The following is a 19,591-nucleotide window of genomic DNA, read 5'->3' on the forward strand; positions in this document are numbered from 1 at the left end:
CTGATACTCCCGCGAGCGAGCAAGAAGGCTGTCTCGCCGCTCGCGGGGGTTTAATCTGCGCGCGAGGGTCATTTTATGCGCATGTAAAAGCACATTTTCCGCTCGTGAGTATTTTCCGCTCGTGAGTAGCTTGTTTTACGCGCTAGAATATTGACCCAAATCTGACTCCATACCAGGCTCCTCCAACAGAGCAACACAATAACACAGATACAATAGTTAGAATAGTGCGAGGAGAAAGGGTCTGCAGAATCAGAACATCCCCAAACCCATTGAATATATTTTATTTGTATTTCTTTACAAATTTCTTTTTTTTTTTTAAATGTTTTTAAAAAGCTATACCTAAGAGGACAACATTATTATGAATAAACAATAAAGTATTTTTTATGTGTAAAATTGGCTCCAACATTGACTTTGATGCATTTTTTACATTTATTATTTATTCTTCAAAGTGTGTAACTCGCCAATGATTAGCAAGAATACTTTGAATTTGAGCATTTTGTTGTTGTTGTGAAAAACACCAAGAAACTCAAGTCTCAATCTGGTGGAAAACAGCCAAAATTAGGGGAATTTTCATTCAGGCTCGAAGGAGAATAGAGAATATAATTTCAAAGCAGGTTTCACTGGATCCAAAGATCTGTTATATGAATATAGAGAGTCCTCAGCTCGCTCTAAGCCAAAACCTGGATGGCATTGTTTTGGGAAAAGTCACTCATCACTCATTGGCTGCCACGGATGCTGTAAGGCCTCCCATTGGACGAGATATCCTATATATTAAGAGCTAGACAGCCTGTGTTTGAGACCCTATGGAGACCCTTTATTGATCATGGGAAGGATCTGAATTGATCTGATGGTCAAGACGATGAATAGGTGCAGTTCCTGAGACGTTGTAACTGTGTATTTTCTTTCTATGCATAATGTTTCCATCTGATTGCCTCGTGTTACACGGATACAGACGGAGCAGAGAGTATATCCCTTTCCAGCACTTCAGAAATCTCCTCTGCAGCCACTTAAATAACAGCTTCATGGCTTCAAGTGAGACATGCGTGATTACCCAAAGCCTCGTGGACTTCCCTTATCTTTCATTACCTCACAATGAAGCTAATGGAAACACATCAGAGCTCAATTCATAGTTTTTTATTCAAAATACTTTGGGGACACTTCCTGTGTTCATGTCCATTAAATTGAAAACAGTGAAACACAAACAAAGGTCAGACACACTGAACGTAAAAACCTCTCCTGAGCTAAAGACAACACAAACAGCGTCAAGCATTTATTTAAGAAACAGAGATTATTTCATCTCAACGTTTGGAGAAATCGTGGAAATAAATACTGTTTGTTTTTCTGAATTAACGGGAAACATCGGCAGGGCTGCACGAAACACCGCTGTAGTACTGCGTGATAAATACTTAAAGAAAGACTCATATTTATACTCTGGGACTTTTAGAGTTGAAAATCGACTGTATTTAATCAGGGTCAAATGTTCAATAAAACAAATAAAGCAGAATTGCAAAACTGATGGGGGATTATTAATCACAAGACTTCTTATTTATAAATGAACGAAGGCACATATTCAGCCTCAGTTGAAGGGTACGTTTCATGCAAAGAAGCTTTACATTCAACCCCTTGTTTTGGTAGATATTGGGAGACACTTGAGTCTCAATACAACACAGACATGCTCTGATCTGTGACCACTAGATCCTGATGATTCAGAGACTTAAAAAGATGCACCTGCAACGATCAGGGCTGAAACCCTGGCAGAAGTGACGAGGTGGGACTTCTAGGAAATCAGGAAAAGCTTCTTTTGGGATTTTTCAGTCATTCAGAAAAACAGAGCAGAATTCATTCCCATTGAGATAAAAGATAAATCTAGTTTAATCAGAAAAAACCCACTTTTTATTTCCTCAAGTGTTTGCATTCTCTGGCCGGCACACGCTGCCATCACACAGTAAAACATTAGCTTTTACCTCCAAAAGAAAGCGCTCCCGATCACCGAGTACCGTCAGATTCTCCCTAAACAAAGAGTTTGTTTACATCCTTTGAAGCTCCATCACTTCGTCTTTAGTCCTCTCCACTTCCTGTCATTTCTCTGGAGACCACGATCCGTGTCCTCCTCTCTCCGGACGTTAGCTCGCGCAGAGCGGCTCTCCTCTCATCGTTTGTCCTGAAAGGCAATACTTAAATCGTCTCTTTATTCTCCACAAAGCGTCGCCTCACTCCGGGATCTTCAGAGGTTTCATGTCGTCGTCTTCCTCGTCGTCCGTGTCGAAGAACTCCTCCTCAAAGAAGGACCCTCCGAAGCCGTACTCCTGCGCGTGCACCGACACCTCGTTGGACACCAGGTGAGGAGAGCCCTCCACGAAGTCTGCAAACCTGAGGAGGAAAAACACATCAACAACGATATGGCACGATATTATATTACATTCATATACAGTTTGCAGCCCTAGCTAAAGCAAGGCAAGTTTATTTATAGAGCCTTTCAACACAAGGCAATTCAAAGTGCTTTACAAACATGAAAGACTTTAAAGGTCCCACGTCATGGCCATTTCTACTGATCATAGTTCCATTGTTGAGGTCTACTAGAATAGATTCAAATTGTTTCTCAAACAGCATCTCTGTATATTATGTGTGTTCACTCTCTGTCCTACACGGCTTGTCGGAAACAAAAACAACCTTTTTATTAATCATGCAAGTCAGGTTAATCAATAAAGCATTCATGATTTAATTATCAAGCAATTTGTAAACAGTGGATCGTTTTCATTGACATATGAACCCTTTGACCTTAATGATGATAACAAAAATAATTACAAATAAATAAAGTCATATTTTCACAAAACGTAAACTGCGACTACGTGAGAACCGTACTCGCTATCAAAAAATATCCAATTAGTCTAATAAAGTCCATAGTCTCGAGAATCCTTTAAACTTGTAGTTTTTTTTCTACGTTAAAATATGCGGAATCTGTATTGGGTCAAAGTGCGGTGTTTTTGAGCTCTGTTCAAATGGATTTCCCATTCATTCCTATCGGGCAAATGATCGCAGTTTTCTGTGATTTGCGTGAGAACGGCAAAGCGAATCTCTAATAAAAGTCATAGCAACACGATCCTGGTCACTCCGCACGTTTTGATATATTATTTGTGTGTTTCGTGTCAACGCTACCGGGTGAGTAGCATGACAACATTTGTGGCGGAAGAAGGAGAATAAAATGAGATAAGTATGTTGAATACTAGACTGTGTGTGGCTCCGCCAGTCACACAGAATAAATAAAAGTATCACATCACCCCAGTAAAAACTGGATTATCCCTTGTGGGTAAAAAAAGTATATGGTCTTTCTTGTTTTCTTAATAACTACAAGAGGACCCGGGTTTTAAGCATGACGCTCTGTTGATTTAACAGGATTAGCAGAGGCGCTTTTAAATAATCTGCACTGAGAAAAAGAGGGAACTACGGGCACCTTTTGGGGGACTGCAGGCGGGCCACGGTCCTCCAGGATCTGAACTCGGGGCTGCTGAAGTTCTTCCTCAGATCCTCCAGAGCTTTACGAGTCTCTTCCTCCGCCTCCCGCTGGAACTCCTCCTCCGTCAGCAGGCGGCGAGGCTCCGTCTTCCAGCGAACTGCAGCTCTGAGCCGCCTGCAGGAAAGAAATTACATTTTATTTATATAACCCAATATCACAAATAACACTTGCTCAGGGGCTTCACAACGCAGAACCACTCACCAAAATAACAGAATTAAAAAGGGGAACATGTCCATTAATAATAATAATAATAATAAAACAAGTGAACAAAGCAAATTGAATCGTGGATGTAGAGCTCAAACGGCAGAAATAAGCAGACATCATGCATGACTTAAAATAACAAATACGTTTGAAATAAAGAAGATTAGAAATAACCAGCAACCTCTCCACTACGGGAAGGTGAGGTGCTGGTTCTTCGTGTGCCCTGATGAACCTGGGGGCTGTGTTGTCTGGAATCTTGTGTTCCTGGTAGGGTCTCCCATGGCAAATTGGTCTCAGGCAAGGGGCCTGACTAAGATTGGATCAAAGACCTCATGAAAGAAGACACAAGAAGTGAGGATACCCGGCCCGGAGGAAGCCGTCCCGCGGGCCCACCACCTATGGGAAACAGCGATGGAGTCGGGTGAACTGCCAGAAGGGTGGCAGTGAAAGCAGAGGGTCTCGACGGACCAGACCCGGGCGACAGAAGCTGGCTTTGGGGACGTGGAACGTCACCTTTCTGGGGGGGAAGGAGCCGTAGCTTGTGCGGGAGGTGGAGCGTTACCAGTTGGATCTGGTTGGGCACAGCGTCCGCTCTGGAACCTTAATTCTGGATAGGGGTTGGACTCTATTCTTCTCCGGAGTTGCTCAAGGTGTGAGGCGCCGGGCGGGGATACTCACAAGTCCCCGGTTGGGTGCTTCTTTGTTGAAGTATACCCCAGTGGACGAGAGGGTTGCCTCCCTACGCCTGCGGGTTATGGGGGGGGGGAAACTCTGACTGTTGTGTGTGCTTATGCACCAAACAGGAGTTCAGAGTATACAGCCTTCTTGGAGACCCTGGAAAGAGTCCTGTATGGGGCTCCTGAATGGGACTCTTTAATCTTGCTGGGAGACTTCAACGCACATGTGGGCAATGATGGAGACACTTGGAGGGGCGTGATTGGGAGGAACGGCCCCCCTGATCGGAACCGGAGTGGTGGTTTGTTACTGGACTTCTGTGCTAGTCATGGATTGGCCATAACAAACACCATGTTCGAACATAAGGATGCTCATAATTGTACGTGGTACCAGAGCACCTTAGGCAGAAGGTCCATGATCGATTTCGTTATCATATCATCGGACCTGAGGTCATATGTTTTGGACACTCGGGTAAAGAGAGGGGCGGAGTTGTCAACTGATCACCATCTGGTGGTGAGTTGGGTCGAGTGGCGGGGGAAGCCTCTTGACAGACCCGGTAAGCTCAAACGTGTAGTACGGGTGAACTGGGAACGTCTGGAGGAGGCCCAAGTTCAGGAGGCCTTCAACTCACACCTCCGGCTGAGCTTTTCGGGCATCCCTGTTGTTTAGAGTTTTGAGAGGTCCTGATAATTTATTCCGGTAAATTACTCTGACCTCCTAATTGACCTTTCCGAAGATTATTGAGTCTATGTAAGTTTGCTGCTTGGCTCAGATCCACCAACGTCAGCAAGATCTCACCTCTTCCTAACCCCCCCGAATAACCAGGTTCAATTAACTGCTGTTTCAATTCAGACAACTCTTTTTTAATCTGTTTAAGCGATCCCGAAGGATTTTGATATCAGTAAAATGGAGTGTGCTCCTACCTAAGTGTGTGTGGCAGGGTGCAATCTTACCTTTGACGCAGGAGAGGAGGGCACAGGTGTCTTTTAAAGGATCCCAATCCAACAGGTGGGATTCAGTTTATTTGAAGAAAAATAGGTCCAAACTAATACAGGGTTTTTACCTTCTCTCTCACAACATTATAATCATACCAACAAAAAAACCGTGCTGTGATCATGTTCAAATGAAACTTTAATTCACAGTCTTACATTTATTACCAAAATGTTTTAATTCCAACTGCCCATTTCAGTTGTGACATTTTAAAATTCTCCCGATAGAATTTAGAGGTATTTCCTCGTAAAAAGACCGGTGACAATAAAAAGCGCATTCAACTTTTTCATTTCACCAACTCAATTCTCATCAGTTTCATACCGTTTTTTCCGACACAGACGGCGGATTAACACTCAAAAACCCATACCTGTCCGCAAAATTCGGGGGACCAGATTTCCCCACAGGTCGCGGTATTTATAAAGGTTCATACACACATCTCTCATCAAATCATTCCACTCAGCCAACAACCAATAAATTCGAGAGATATTTACCCCGTCTAGAAGGACCTTACCGAGAGCTATTAACCCAGCTCTGAAGCACACAGCCTACCCGGAGAGAGTCTACCAGGGGTCTCCCCCCCTCTCTCGCGCTCTCTCAAAAAACCAGTCTCTTTATGCTAAAAAAAACTGGATCCTAAACCCAAAAAAACAAACTCCTCCTCTATACCTAATTTGTGAAGAACTGCGCATGTCCTATAATGTACAAGGCTGAACATGCCTCAACATGTTCCACAGCTGTTATGGGATAAGACACCCTTTCATATGAGGTAAAAAGGACATGAACTCTCTTTGGCCTCTAATGTTTCTCCCCTTAGTGTGAAGCCCCCCCTCTCTCTGGACTGCTGCCAGAGGAGAGGAAGAAAACTCAACCTAAACAACCCACTTTGTTTTGTTTATACTGTAACTATAGAAAACCTAAAATATGAAGCATTTTCATTGTGGGTTATACAAGAATATAATTGATTATATTTGATTATAACTAACTTTCGTTTTTAAGTATTAAACATACTATGAAAACTCACAACACCCTCTTTTCAAAACGTAAAGTTATCAAAATAGCAACATAAAAAATTGTAAGCATAGATACATATTCAAAAACCGTCAAGAAGCATTCTCATTATGGGTTTATACAAGAATATGATTGATCATGTATGATTTATAATTAACTTTCGTTTTTTAAGTATTCACTTCATACCATGATCTCAATTAACTTTCGTTTTAAGTATTCACTTCATATGAAGATCTCAACACCCTCTTTTCAAACGCAAAGTTATCAAATATCAACAGATAAAATCGTAAAAACATACATATTACATCCGTAAAACTCCAAGCATCAATATCATGAAAAGTTCTTCAGTATGTGTAATCAGGACGACCCTTTGATGAACCTGGTGTGAAAAAACACCGAAAACATAGTACCGTACAGGAATGTCCTTGGGCGAGGGGCCCATCTGTTGTAGACTCCTAAATCCATGTTGCTATCTGATGTATATCCTTGACCCTGACCATGGAGGGGTTGCAGTTTTTCGCTGGACGACATCTCCAAACGAAAAACCAGATAACTCGGTCGACAGTTGTTATGGATTTTTTAGACCTCGTAAATAATCGCTCATGACTTTGTGACAAGGTCAATGAGTCCCCACACAATGATAGCACAAACGAGGAACCAGAGGCATATGAAACAGCTTAGCTGGCACTCGCTCATGACATCCTGTGTGTGCAGTGTGGTGCTCAGGTGTATGTGGTGCCAGTGTGGTGCTGGTGGTACTTGTTGTCGTCTTTCGTTGGTGACTAGGACACATCACTTGTTGTCGTCTGTTTCTACCGTCTCTCCTGGCCTGTGACTACGACCTTGCAGTGGCTGGCGTGGACCTACGTGGCTCTCTCGGTGACCTTGACCGCTGTCTGGGTGATGAGAAGCACCTGGTAGGGACCTTGCCAACGGTTGGATTTCCAGCTCTTTCTCCGGAAGTCCTTGACCAGCACGAAGTCACCGGGTTGGAGATGGTGAAGTGGACCAGTGGCAGGGGGTAGGTAGGGTTGCTGCTACCTGGCGTCTGATATCTGACCATGCAGTTATCAGGTAGTCGTCATCCTTTCCTGGGAAATCCACTGCGATCTGAGTGGCTCAGCGGGTAGAGATGCAGCCTGTCCCACAGAGCTGGAAGAATCGTCCTCCTTCTCTGGCGGGGTCATAGGTGACTCAGCCGCTGATCCATTAATAATTGTTTCAATTGAAACAATTTCCCCCAGGAATCCTTCCAAGGGGTCTGGTACTCCATGTTCCTCTGGAATGTCTATTGACAGCAAGGACATCTTTTTGGCTTGGGCACCCGGGGAGACCTCTGAATCAGATCACTTTTTTCTCTTACGAGTCTCCTCCTTTTCACCGCTTGCCCCTTCCGGTCCTTCTGCACAGGTTTCCTGGGTCCAGTAGCCTACTTGGCTTCACTTGAGGCACTGTGACTGAAGTTTCCCCGCTAGGCAGGTTCAAATCCTCTTGGTAGATTGCTGAGGTATTAATCTCAAAAATATAGCTAAAATCAAGTTTAAATCATTTCTCTGATCCATAAAAAGTTGTTTCAGTTAAAATAAAAACTTCCCCAAGGGTTTTCTCAAGAGGGTCGTGTATTCCATATTGCTCTGTAATTTCTATACACAGCAAGGTGATTGTTTCTCCTCTTACTCAGTTGGCCTCTAACGGCAGAAAGCACTGCCGTTACTCTTATCAGTTTAACGACCTGACAGCCCTACACCTTCATGCTGTGTGAGAACCAGCAAAAAAGAAGGAGAGATGTATTCAAAAAATCAAATTTAAATGAATACTCTTTTTAGGGTGTAAGCGTATATCAATTAAAAATAACTGAAAAGAAAACTAATAGTGTAAAGTTAAAAAACAATGAGAAAAATAATATAAAGGTTATTTTCCATTTCCTCTTTGATACTGAGGTATTCTCCATCCAAGCTCTAATGATCCATATGCTAATAGACAGAGTTTCGTCTTGCCATCTTTCTGCATAATTCACTATAGATTCTAACAGTTCTACTGCTAAATCCTTTGCATTGGAGCTATTGCTTGTTACTCAGATTTAAATTCCCTCTTTTGCTCTATCGAATATCCCTTGGTACAGAATTTACCAAGACAATTCTAACTTATTGTGGGAAGATCCCACAAAAAGCCATCCTCTCCTGTGGAAGAAAAACACATTAACTGCCACGTGTGTGTGCAAAACATGTCATGTGATGTGAGACTGATAGCATCAACAGTGGATGGGTAGGCCGCAGTCATATTCCTATCTGGATTCTAAACTCAGTTGGCTCGGGTGAACCGGTCCTCTCTTCTGGAGTGAAACTACTTTCCCAGAAAATTGACTTCACTGTATCCAAACCTTCTGATTTAGTTTTTAAGCTAACCCTTCTCTGGACTTTGCCCCTTTCTGGTCACCCATACACGATTTCTGAACTTAAACGGAAAAGGTGTGATAGTTAGATATGACCTGACCTTGCCCTAGGTAGCTTTTCCATACATATAGGAATATATTCAGCTTTGTCAAATTGATTGGAATGTCCCAATTTGTTTTACAGTTTTTTTATACTCCACTCTTTGGCTGCTCTAACGCCTGATACTTCTATGGTAAAGACCAGATAGGTGTGATTTCTTTATCCTGCAAGGGTGACAAAAACGTTCTCATTTTTAAAGTGAGTCGCATTACCCATTCCTATTTTCTCAGTTTTTAGGAAAAATACTTATATGTTCCGCCATTTTAGCAGACACTGTGTTCCAGTTGCTCTGGTCAGAGGATAGACATGTTTATGACTCCCTCCATTTATCAAAGTTCACAAGGAAATACTTATTCCCACTGGGAGTGCGGGTCAGAAAAGGACCTGCTTATGTCAGCACTAAAAATGGGTAGTGGTCCTTCCTCTATTATTTTAAGATGCTCAGGATGAACTTTCTTAAACCCATCCACCTCTACACATTGAAGACATGTTGACCATGTGTGTTGTAGGTGCAATCGCAGTTTGGGTAAGAGGATTTTATTGTGGAGACAATATTTCCTCATCTGAAATAGGCCCACATGGCCTAAACTGCTGTGTAATTCACGCACAACCTAAGGAGCTTCTTCAGGTGGTACGTGAATGCTTCCACCCTTTTTCCATATTCTAGGGAATATGGCAGTCCGGTGGTTAACTCGTCCCGTGCTTTAAGCAAGGTAAAACTTCTCTATTACCCTGATAGTTAAATTATATCTTATCTATATGGCTACGGACATGATTCCATTCTACATGCCTGCCTTTAACTCTGCAATAAGACCCTCAATAGATGGGCATGTGTCAGCGTTTCACCTTTCACATTTTTGAACTGCCTTTGTTTCCAATTATTAAGCTCTTCTTTACCCGCTTTTTAATAATAATCACTATCAGTAATAATACGGATGTGTGCTATTTTTCCTTTTTTAGCAAAGGAAGTCCCTCAACAAATGGCCTTTCCTCAGCAGGCTGTACCTGGTATTGCACCCTTTTTGCTTGCAAAGTACTTCACCTGAATTAGTTTTCTTTATAAAGGCCCAAGTGGCTGCTTGGTCACCTTTTCGCAAACTCCCCTCTGTAAACATTGTTATCTGTGGAGTAGCGGTTTTCTGTAAGGGTTTCAATGTTTCCCTTTGTGGCTTACTTCCTGAGGTCCTCTGCACCCCACATCTGGATCAGACATTATCATCTTCCATTTTCTTCATCTACTCATCATTGTTTTTGCTCCCTGAACAGTTTGTTTAGTAGCTTCAGATATTGGAAAATAAAGAGTGTATATGCACATTTTGGTACCTTGAGACATTTCCCTCAGGGCTGGATACATTTTTAATGCAAGTGCAAGATGCTTCTCTTCAGGTGATAATTTTTCCTCTGTTCCTGATCAAGTCATGGACATGAATAGCACAGATTTTCTATCACCCTGGTTCCTTATCTCCACATTGTTAGTTTCTGAGAATGGGTCTCAACATACTATTTTGGTTTTTGATATTTGATATTATTGTTCTGGTGTTAAGATAATTTTTTGAATCTCCCTCTTTCTTAACAACTGGAGCTATGTCTATTTTAGATTCGACTTGGTTAAGAGTTGATTTATTCATTGGTGAGAGGAACACTATTTCCCTTGTGCTGGGGTGGGGGATGCTTTGGGAGAGTTCCTCAAAATCTCCAGATCTTCCTCTGTGCTGAGGCCATAAAACTTTGAATGGTCTTTCGTGGTCTGCTCAAATTTTCTTCCCCTCCAGAGGTCACGCCTGTCTTTGACCCCGTGTGCTGCGTGTTTTCTGCAGCACCTCGGGAGCAGAGAAAAGAGGAAACCTTTTTTCCAAAAGTGCATTCTCCTTCATGAGAAAAATAGCACCACATTTAACTCTCATTGACTTGTCTTTAAAGCGTTCTTTAAGGCTTGAATTGAGTTTTCCGTTGTGTAACGGAAAATCCCATTCCCAAACAGGGGTCAAAAGTAAATAGTTTAGTTGATTTTGGTAAAGTATTTGAGCTTTAGCTTCGCAAAAACTTTCTCATATTAGTTTTGAAGATATTTTTGGGGCTTGATATCTGCTGATAGTTTCCCACATAGGTTTTTTCTTAAAAGTACATTCAAAACAACCGGTATTTGTGGGTCATCTGATCACCACATCGCCTTCTGACAGTTTAATAGTCCTTATCATATTATCACACTGTTATTGCATGCTAGGACCTATTCTCTTTGCCAGAGCTACTGCTATTTCTCCTGCATGTTTTAGCTTCCTATTAGCAGGGTTTATTAACATGGTTTGTTGATCCAGTTTTTAGGATTTCAATATTTGACATTATTTATTTCCAACATTCCTTTTTCCTGAATATCATGTCTAACAATGTGTTTTTTTTCTTCTAGGAGTAGTAGATGGGATACTCCTAAATGGCATTTTTGAGCTTTTATCCCTGTATGGTGGAGATAGGGTCTCAAACATTATACCACCTGCTTGTTGCTCTCTGTCAAACGGTAGTCTGACAGGAAAGTATTTTGGTCGCGGTACGCCCCGTGGGTCTGGGGCTAAGCTGACCAGGGCGGGCAGAAGCTCCGGATTTTGCTTCTGTGTATTCCCCCTGTGTGGTTGGCTCCGAGTCATTAAAAACTGCGTTCTAACCTCGTCCGCCATTATTTTGTTTGTTTGTTTAAAAAAAACAACACAAAAATGTATTAAAGGGTTCAAGTTCACTCTTTTATACACATGCAAGTTCCTAGGCTTTACTCTCGACGGGTGATCAGTCCGACTTATACCGTCACTTGGTTCTAAGTTCTCTTTCTGGATTCAGTTAGTACATGCGGGTACCTCAGCTAAGAGTGTTATGTACTGAGCTTCACATTTTTTTAAACAGCATAGGTACCTTTAGACCTATGTTTATCTTTTATTAAATCTCCTATTAACTCTTCCCCACGTTATGTTTTAACGCAAAAGTTCAAACCGCAGGCTCTTGGTCAAGTCCTAACCTATAAGTTTCAAAGTAATTGGACAAGTACTGAGCAGTGCTCCCTACGGCTGACTTCACTTTAGCCACCTAAACCTGTGTTAAAGGGACCACAGGCTTCTCAATTTGACTAGGGGAAAATGAACCTTCTTTAGCTTCTTTAATCAGACAGCTATATCCGATATAATATAACCTCAGTCCGGTGTAATAGTATTAACTTAAATTACTACACTTTCAGGTTTAATTATATATATTCTAGGATTTGGGGTAGGTATTTTAACAAGAATTTCAGCCTGTATTTCGCTGATTTGTATTCCTTCGACTTTTTTCACTAGGAGTCTTTTGGTTCTTGTATTTTGACTCTGTAAAAATATTACTTTTCACAGAGCCCCACGTTGGGCGCCATGTTTAGAGTTTTGAGAGGTCCTGATAATTTATTCCGGTAATTACTCTGACCTCCTAATTGACCTTCCGAAGATTATTGAGTCTATGTAAGTTTGCTGCTTGGCTCAGATCCACCAACGTCAGCAAGATCTCACCTCTTCCTAACCCCCCCCGAAGAACCAGGTTCAATTAACTGCTGTTTCAATTCAGACAACTCTTTTTTAATCTGTTTTAAAGCGATCCCGAAGGATTTTGATATCAGTAAATGGAGTGTGCTCCTACCTAAGTGTGTGTGGCAGGGTGCAATCTTACCTTTGACGCAGGAGAGGAGGGCACAGGTGTCTTTTAAAGGATCCCAATCCAACAGGTGGGATTCAGTTTATTTGAAGAAAAATAGGTCCAAACTAATACAGGGTTTTACCTTCTCTCTCACAACATTATAATCATCCTAACAAAAACCGTGCTGTGATCATGTTCAAATGAACTTTAATTCACAGTCTTACATTTATTACCAAAAATGTTTTAATTCCAACTGCCCATTTCAGTTGTGACATTTTAAAATTCTCCCGATAGAATTTAGAGGTATTTCCTCGTAAAAAGACCGGTGACAATAAAAGCGCATTCAACTTTCCATTCACCAATTTATTCACATCAGTTTCATACCGTTTTTTCCGACACAGACGGCGGATTAACACTCAAAAACCCATACCTGTCCGCAAATTCGGGGGACCAGATTTCCCCACAGGTCGCGGTATTTATAAAGGTTCATACACTTTTTCCGACACAGACGGCGGATTAACACTCAAAAACCCATACCTGTCCGCAAAATTCGGGGGACCAGATTTCCCCACAGGTCGCGGTATTTATAAAGGTTCATACACTTTTTCCGACACAGACGGCGGATTAACCTTTCAAAAACACATTCCTATCCGCCAAGAGTTCGAAGGAAGGTCCTTACAGGTCGCTGGTTATAATATTCACCAACACATCTCTCATCAAATCATTCCACTCAGCCAACAACCAATAAATTCGAGAGATATTTACCCCGTCTAGAAGGACCTTACCGAGAGCTATTAACCCAGCTCTGAAGCACACAGCCCTACCCGGAGAGAGTCTACCAGGGGTCTCCCCCCCCTCTCTCGCGCTCTCTCAAAAAACCAGTCTCTTTATGCTAAAAGAAACTGGATCCTAAACCTCAAAAAACAAACTCCTCCTCTATACCTAATTTGTGAAGAACTGCGCATGTCCTATAATGTACAAGGCTGAACATGCTCAACATGTTCCACAGCTGTTATGGGATAAGACACCCTTTCATATGAGGTAAAAAGGACATGAACTCTCTTTGGCCTCTAATGTTTCTCCCCTTAGTGTGAAGCCCCCCCTCTCTCTGGACTGCTGCCAGAGGAGAGGAAGAAAACTCAACCTAAACAACCCACTTTGTTTTGTTTATACTGTAACTATAGAAAACCTAAAATATGAAGCATTTTCATTGTGGGTTATACAAGAATATAATTGATTATATTTGATTATAACTAACTTTCGTTTTTAAGTATTAAACATACTATGAAAACTCACAACACTGTGGAAGATGGGGACATTGAACCAGAGTGGGCGGCTGTTCAAAGCCTCTATTACCGAAGCCGCGGCGGGGAGCTGTGGTCTCAAGGTCTTAGGTGCCTCAAGGGGCGGTAACCCTCAAACCTCCTGGTGGACACCGGTGGTCAAGGGAAGCCGTCCGACTGAAGAAGGAGGCCTTCAGGGATATGTTATCCCGGGAGACTCCCGAGGCAGTTGCAAGGTACCGACAGGCCGAGGCAAAGCAGCGGGTGTGGGAGAAGTTCGGAGAAGACATGGAAAAGGACTTTCGGGCGGCACCAAAGTTGTTCTGGAAAACTGTCCGACACCTCAGGAGGGGGAAGCAGAGAACCATCCAAGCTGTGTACAGTAAGGATAGGACGCTGTTGACCTCAACTGATTGAGTGTTAGGGTGTTGGAAGGAACACTTTGAGGAACTCCTGAACCCGACAACTCCGCCCTCTATGGTAGAGGCAGAGCTGGAGTATGACGGGGGATCAACACCAATCTCCCGGGGGGAGGTCACTGAGGTCGTCAAACAACTCCACAGTGGCAAAGCCCCGGGGGTAGACGAGATCCGCCCAGAAATGCTGAAGGCTCTGGGTGTTGAGGGACTGTCATGGTTGACACGTCTCATCAACGTTGCGTGGAAGTCTGAAACAGTACCGAAGGAGTGGCAGACCGGGGTGGTGGTTCCCCTTTTCAAAAAGGGGGATCAGAGGGTGTGTGCCAATTATAGAGGCATCACACTACTCAGCCTCCCCGGGAAAGTTTACTCTAAGGTACTCGAAAGGAGGGTCAGGGCCGATTGTCGAACCTCAGATTGAGGAGGAACAATGCGGATTCCGTGGAACGACGGATCAGCTTTTTTTTTTTTTTTTTTTTTTTTTTTTACTCTCGCAAGGATCCTGGAGGGGCCTGGGAGTACGCTTATCCGGTCTACATGTGTTTTGTAATTTGGAGAAGGCGTATGACCGGGTTCCCAGGGAGTTATTGTGGGAGGTGCTGCGGGAGTATGGGGTGAGGGGGTCTCTACTCAGGGCCATCCAATCTCTGTACTCCCAAAGCGAGAGCTGTGTCCGGGTCCTCGGCAGGAAGTCGGACTCATTTCCGGTGAGGGTTGGCCTCCATCAGGGCTGCGCTTTGTCACTAATCCTGTTTGTAATATTCATGGAAGGATTTCGAGGCGTAGTCGTGGGGGAGGGGGTCTGCAGTTCGCACCGTAGTGACGAAAAGGGAGCTGAGCCAGAAGGCAAAGCTCTCTCTCTACCGGGCCATTTTCGTTCCTACCCTCACCTATGGTCATGAAGGATGGGTCATGACCGAAAGAACGAGATTGCGGATACAAGCGGCCGACTGGGAGTTGAAACGCTCCTCCTTCGCGTCGAAAGGAACCAGTTGAGGTGGTTCGTGGCACCTAGTAAGGATGCCACCTGGGCACTTCCCTAGGGAGGTGTTCCAGGCACGTCCAGCTGGAAGAGACCAAGGGGTAGACCAAGGACCAGGTGAGGGATTATATCTCTTCGCTTGCCTGGGAGCGCTTTGGGATCCCCCGTCAGAGCTGGTTGATGTGGCCAGGGAGAGGAAAGTTTGGGGCTCTGTGCTGGAACTGATACCTCCGTGACCCGACCACGGATAAGTGGGAGAAGATGGATGGATGGAAATAAAACAATCCTCCGTATAATTGGATAAATGACAAAACCAACTAACAGCGAGAAGATAATATTAGTTAATAAGTGGAAGAAATGGATGATTTCTGAAGGAGGAAAAGTGATGTAAGATTTTATTTTTTTATACTTGAATTAATATGTAAAATACTACTTGATGAATAAAAACTCAAATATTAGACCGTTTTATTTTTAATACATTTTGCTTGGGTAATAAAAAGGAGGACCACCATTGAAGCTCTTTCAGATTGAAATGCCCCCCCCCTGCTCAAAAGACTAAACTACTGTGAGGAAATGTTGAAAATGGTTAATCTATTTGGAGAATTGTAAACTGTGCTCTGCTCTGTTTGTGGATGAGCTTTTATTGTATTTGTTGAATTTGTTAATTTGCACACTTTTTTATTTTATTTATTTTTTAGCATTATTTTGTAATCTGCCATATGTCTAATGTTGAGGAATGTTCAGTTGTTTTTGTGTAATGTGATAAATGTAAAATATCTATAAATAAAAAGTCCCCCCCCCCCCCCCCCCCTCACCTGCAGGCGGTCACAGAGAGTCTGAGTGGGTGCTCCAGGTGTTTGGAGATCAGCGCGGCCACGATGACGGCGAAGGCCACCTGCTGGATCTGGATCCCCAGGTAGACCAGCAGCAGGCCGAACAGGCCTTTTCATGCTCTTCTCGTCCACCAGGGGGCCGTACCGGTAACACACCGCGAAGGTGACGAAGCCCACCACCGTCACGTAGCCTGAGGAAACACGGGAACATATATAGTTACTTACATGGTTTTATTATGCTTTTTAATAACAACTTTAGGGCACACATGATCAGAAGTTTTTAGGTTTGAAGGACCTGTAGTAATAGAGTGGTGCAGTGACGAGCCCGAAAACCAGGAGCATTTCTCCACTTCCTGTTCCCTTGTCTCAGAGCCAATGGGATCTCTCCATAGGATTTTGGAAAATATCTGGAACTAAGGTCTGTGGTTCAGACACATTGAAGAGACTGATCACGTTTTGTTCTAGGACATTAAATCCATCAGCAGTGACCCCACTGGTGATTGAAGAGTTGACGTGTCTGAAAAACGATGGTTGTTACCAAGTGGCTGAATAGGACTACAGAAGTCGTGGAGGCTGTTGTACGTCATTACGCCGAACACGTAAACACTCCTCTAAATTAGTTTGCCCTGTTCTGCTTGAAAGCAAGTACCTGCCTCCTGCAAACTGTTCAAACTAACGCTTCAACTTGAACCATTTAGAATCTGTATGTTTGAATATGGATCTTAAGTTGGCGTGACGTTGAAGTCGTGCTGCTGTACTCGGCTGTAGTTCCTTTATAGCATAACGTTAGCATGTTGCTTCTGGCGATTAGGGCTGAACGATTAATCGATTTTAAAGAAAAATCGCAATTAGATTTTTCCCCAAAATCGTGCAGCCCTACTGGCGATCAGATATATGATTTGAAATGTATAAAAGTAGGGTAGACATGTGGATATTATCCGGCTGAACAAAACGTGCATTTATCAAACCGCTTCGTTTTCCACAGACCTTATTTTGAGCTATTTTCCAAAATCCTATGGAGAAATCCTGTTGCTTTTTTGTCGAGGGAACCAGCAGCTTCCTTCAGGGTAAACACGTCCTCCCTGCACCTCTCTATAAACTGACCACTAAATAACTTGGGATAATATGGGACTATGAGTGAATGAAGCATATTCAAATAATCCTGTACTGCCATCTAGTGTCTGATAAGATAAAGTGTTGCAGCAGCATAAAACAAAACGAGGCATTGCCCATAATAACTAAAGACTAGAAATACACAATTCTAAAATATAAACATCTCAAAATAGAAATAAACCAGCACTAGCGAGTTAAAAGGAAAATGTACAGAAGATACAAAGAAATCTATACAATTTCTCACAAAGGGCCAATTTTCGCGGAACACAATATAAGCAGGATATTATTTACATAAAGTGTGCAAGGAATGGAATATTCAATGAAATGTAAATATGAAATGTACAGTGTGAATGTTATAAATCCAGTTAACCAAGGAGGAGCTATGGAGAGGTGAGTTCTATTTCGTATATGGCTTCGCCCTCTAAGGCTATCGCTATTGGGTTATCCCCCTGCGCCCCCGCGCAGCACTGAAACACTTGTAGTCCACGCCCACCCTCGGGCCTCCTTCCGGTATAAATAGGAAGGGGGCCCGGCAATCTGCTCCATCTTTTCTTCAGCAACCAGCACAGTACTGAAGCACAGCAATTGAGAATCATCATGAGCAACAACTGCATCCGTGATTGTCCCTCATGTGGCTCTGGGTTCATAATGAATTATGACCAGCAGAGATAAAAGCAGTATGCAAATCCTGCCTGGAGTCGGAGCACACGTACGCGGCTCTAAACCAGCAGGTAGTATGCACACACTGCGCCCGTCTCCCCTCGGGCGACAGGAAGCGGAGAGCGGACGCTCTTGCTGCTGCGGCCGAGGAGGACGATTGGCCCGTCCAGGCTTACGAGCCGCGGACGGGGCCTCGTGTCCCTGGGGCCGAGTGCCGGGCAGGAGTCCGAAGAAAAGCAACTCCTGCCCCGCCTCCCTCCACGGTTCACCGTTCGGTTCTCCCCTCCCTCCTCTCCCCCGGACGGAGGAGACAGAGTCGGAGCAGGGTGCCAGCTTGGCGGCCGAACATGCTTTTCCCCTCTCCGTCACCACAGTGCGGCGGCGAATAACATTGCGCTGCTCTCCAACTCGGTGGTGACACTGGTAGAGCGGTCCACCACCGAGGCAGAGGAAATCAGCAAGGCGGCCAGCACAGCGCTCATTCTGTGCGCGTCCGTTGCTGTCTCCCAGGCGAGGATTTCTGCGTGGGTTACACAGATCTAACAATGCTAATGCGGGGATAATAAAATGGCGGCTTCACAAAACTTTTTGGGAGTTTTACGGGGCGTGGTTTGCAATCCGCCCTGCCAATCAGACATATAGCTCTTTTCTCACAAGAGAGCTGTACGAAAGTCCCTGCTCTCTAGCTCTCTGCTCTCTAGCAGGGACTTTCGTGGGGGTAAAAAGGTTCTCATGAACTAATTTTAGTACCGGCTCTTTTTGGTGTGAACGCGATAAAAGAGGCTAACGTCCACGCTAGCTTCCACGCTAGCTGCTATATGTTTTGCATTGAGGTGATACTTGAGGCTTGATGTGTTGCGGTGATATGCAAATTCCTTTTTGCATAATTTGCACACAACCGTGCTCTTATCGACGCTTCCATCCGTCCGTTTTTTAAAACAACATTTCCCACTGTTGTTCACTGTGGTTTGTTGTTGTCTGAAGTCATGAACGTTAGTTGGTGCTCCAGTATAATCGGTACGCCTGAAACTCATCCAGTGAGAAACGTTCCGCGGTGCAAAAATAAGTGCGATTAAAATGCGTTAATTTTTTTAACGCGTTAATTTTTGTGTAATTAATTAATCTTAATTAACGCGTTAAAGTCCCGGCCCTAAAAATAATATATTATATTGTATTAGTGCATCTGCATCAGATAGGGTAATAACTTCATAATTAACTGCGTCTGAACGCAGAAGTCTAGTGCAGATAATTGCAAGTCTCTTCAGTGCTCATGTCACAAAATTGTTTTTTTTTAAATCTGATAATATGAGTAAAAAGTCAATTCTAAGAAAAAAGTCAAATTCTTAGGAAAAAGTCAAATTCTGAGAAACAAAGTCAGATTCTGAGAAAAAGTCAAATTCTGAGAAGAAAGTCAAGTTTTAAGAAAAAGTCAAATTCTGAGAAAAAAGTCAAGTTCTAAGAAAAATGTTAAATTCTGAGAAAAAAGTCAGATTCTGAGAAAAAAGTCAAGGTTTAAGAAAAAAGTAAATTCTGAGAAAAAAGTCAAGTTCTAAGAAAAAAGTAAAATTCTGAGAAAAAAGTCAGATTCTGAGAAAAAAGTCAAGTTTTAAGAAAAAAGTAAAATTCTTAGAAAAAAAGTACAATTCTGAGAAAAAGAGTCAAATTCTGTGAAAAATAGTCAGATTCTGAGAAAAAAAGTCAGATTCTGAGAAAAAAGTTAAGTTTTAAATGATACATGTCATGCTTTTCCGGTTATTACCCGTCCCCTTGTGTGTTATG

General features: G+C 43.0%; 1 protein-coding gene across 1 annotated transcript; it reads right to left on the reverse strand.

The window, feature by feature from the left end:
• Positions 1 to 1,476: 1,476 nt before the first annotated feature.
• On the reverse strand, positions 1,477 to 16,230 carry LOC117553818 (nuclear envelope integral membrane protein 1-like; the record flags this gene model as incomplete). Its single annotated transcript, XM_034227887.1, has 4 exons — positions 1,477 to 2,370; positions 3,452 to 3,628; positions 4,944 to 4,984; positions 16,022 to 16,230. Coding segments are annotated over 4 exons (587 nt in total), but the record flags the coding sequence as incomplete, so codon positions are not given.
• Between the last annotated feature and the right edge of the window lie 3,361 nt (positions 16,231 to 19,591).

This window comes from Gymnodraco acuticeps, unplaced genomic scaffold, assembly GCF_902827175.1.
Source record: "Gymnodraco acuticeps unplaced genomic scaffold, fGymAcu1.1, whole genome shotgun sequence".
In the NCBI taxonomy this organism is placed as follows: Eukaryota; Metazoa; Chordata; class Actinopteri; order Perciformes; family Bathydraconidae; genus Gymnodraco; species Gymnodraco acuticeps.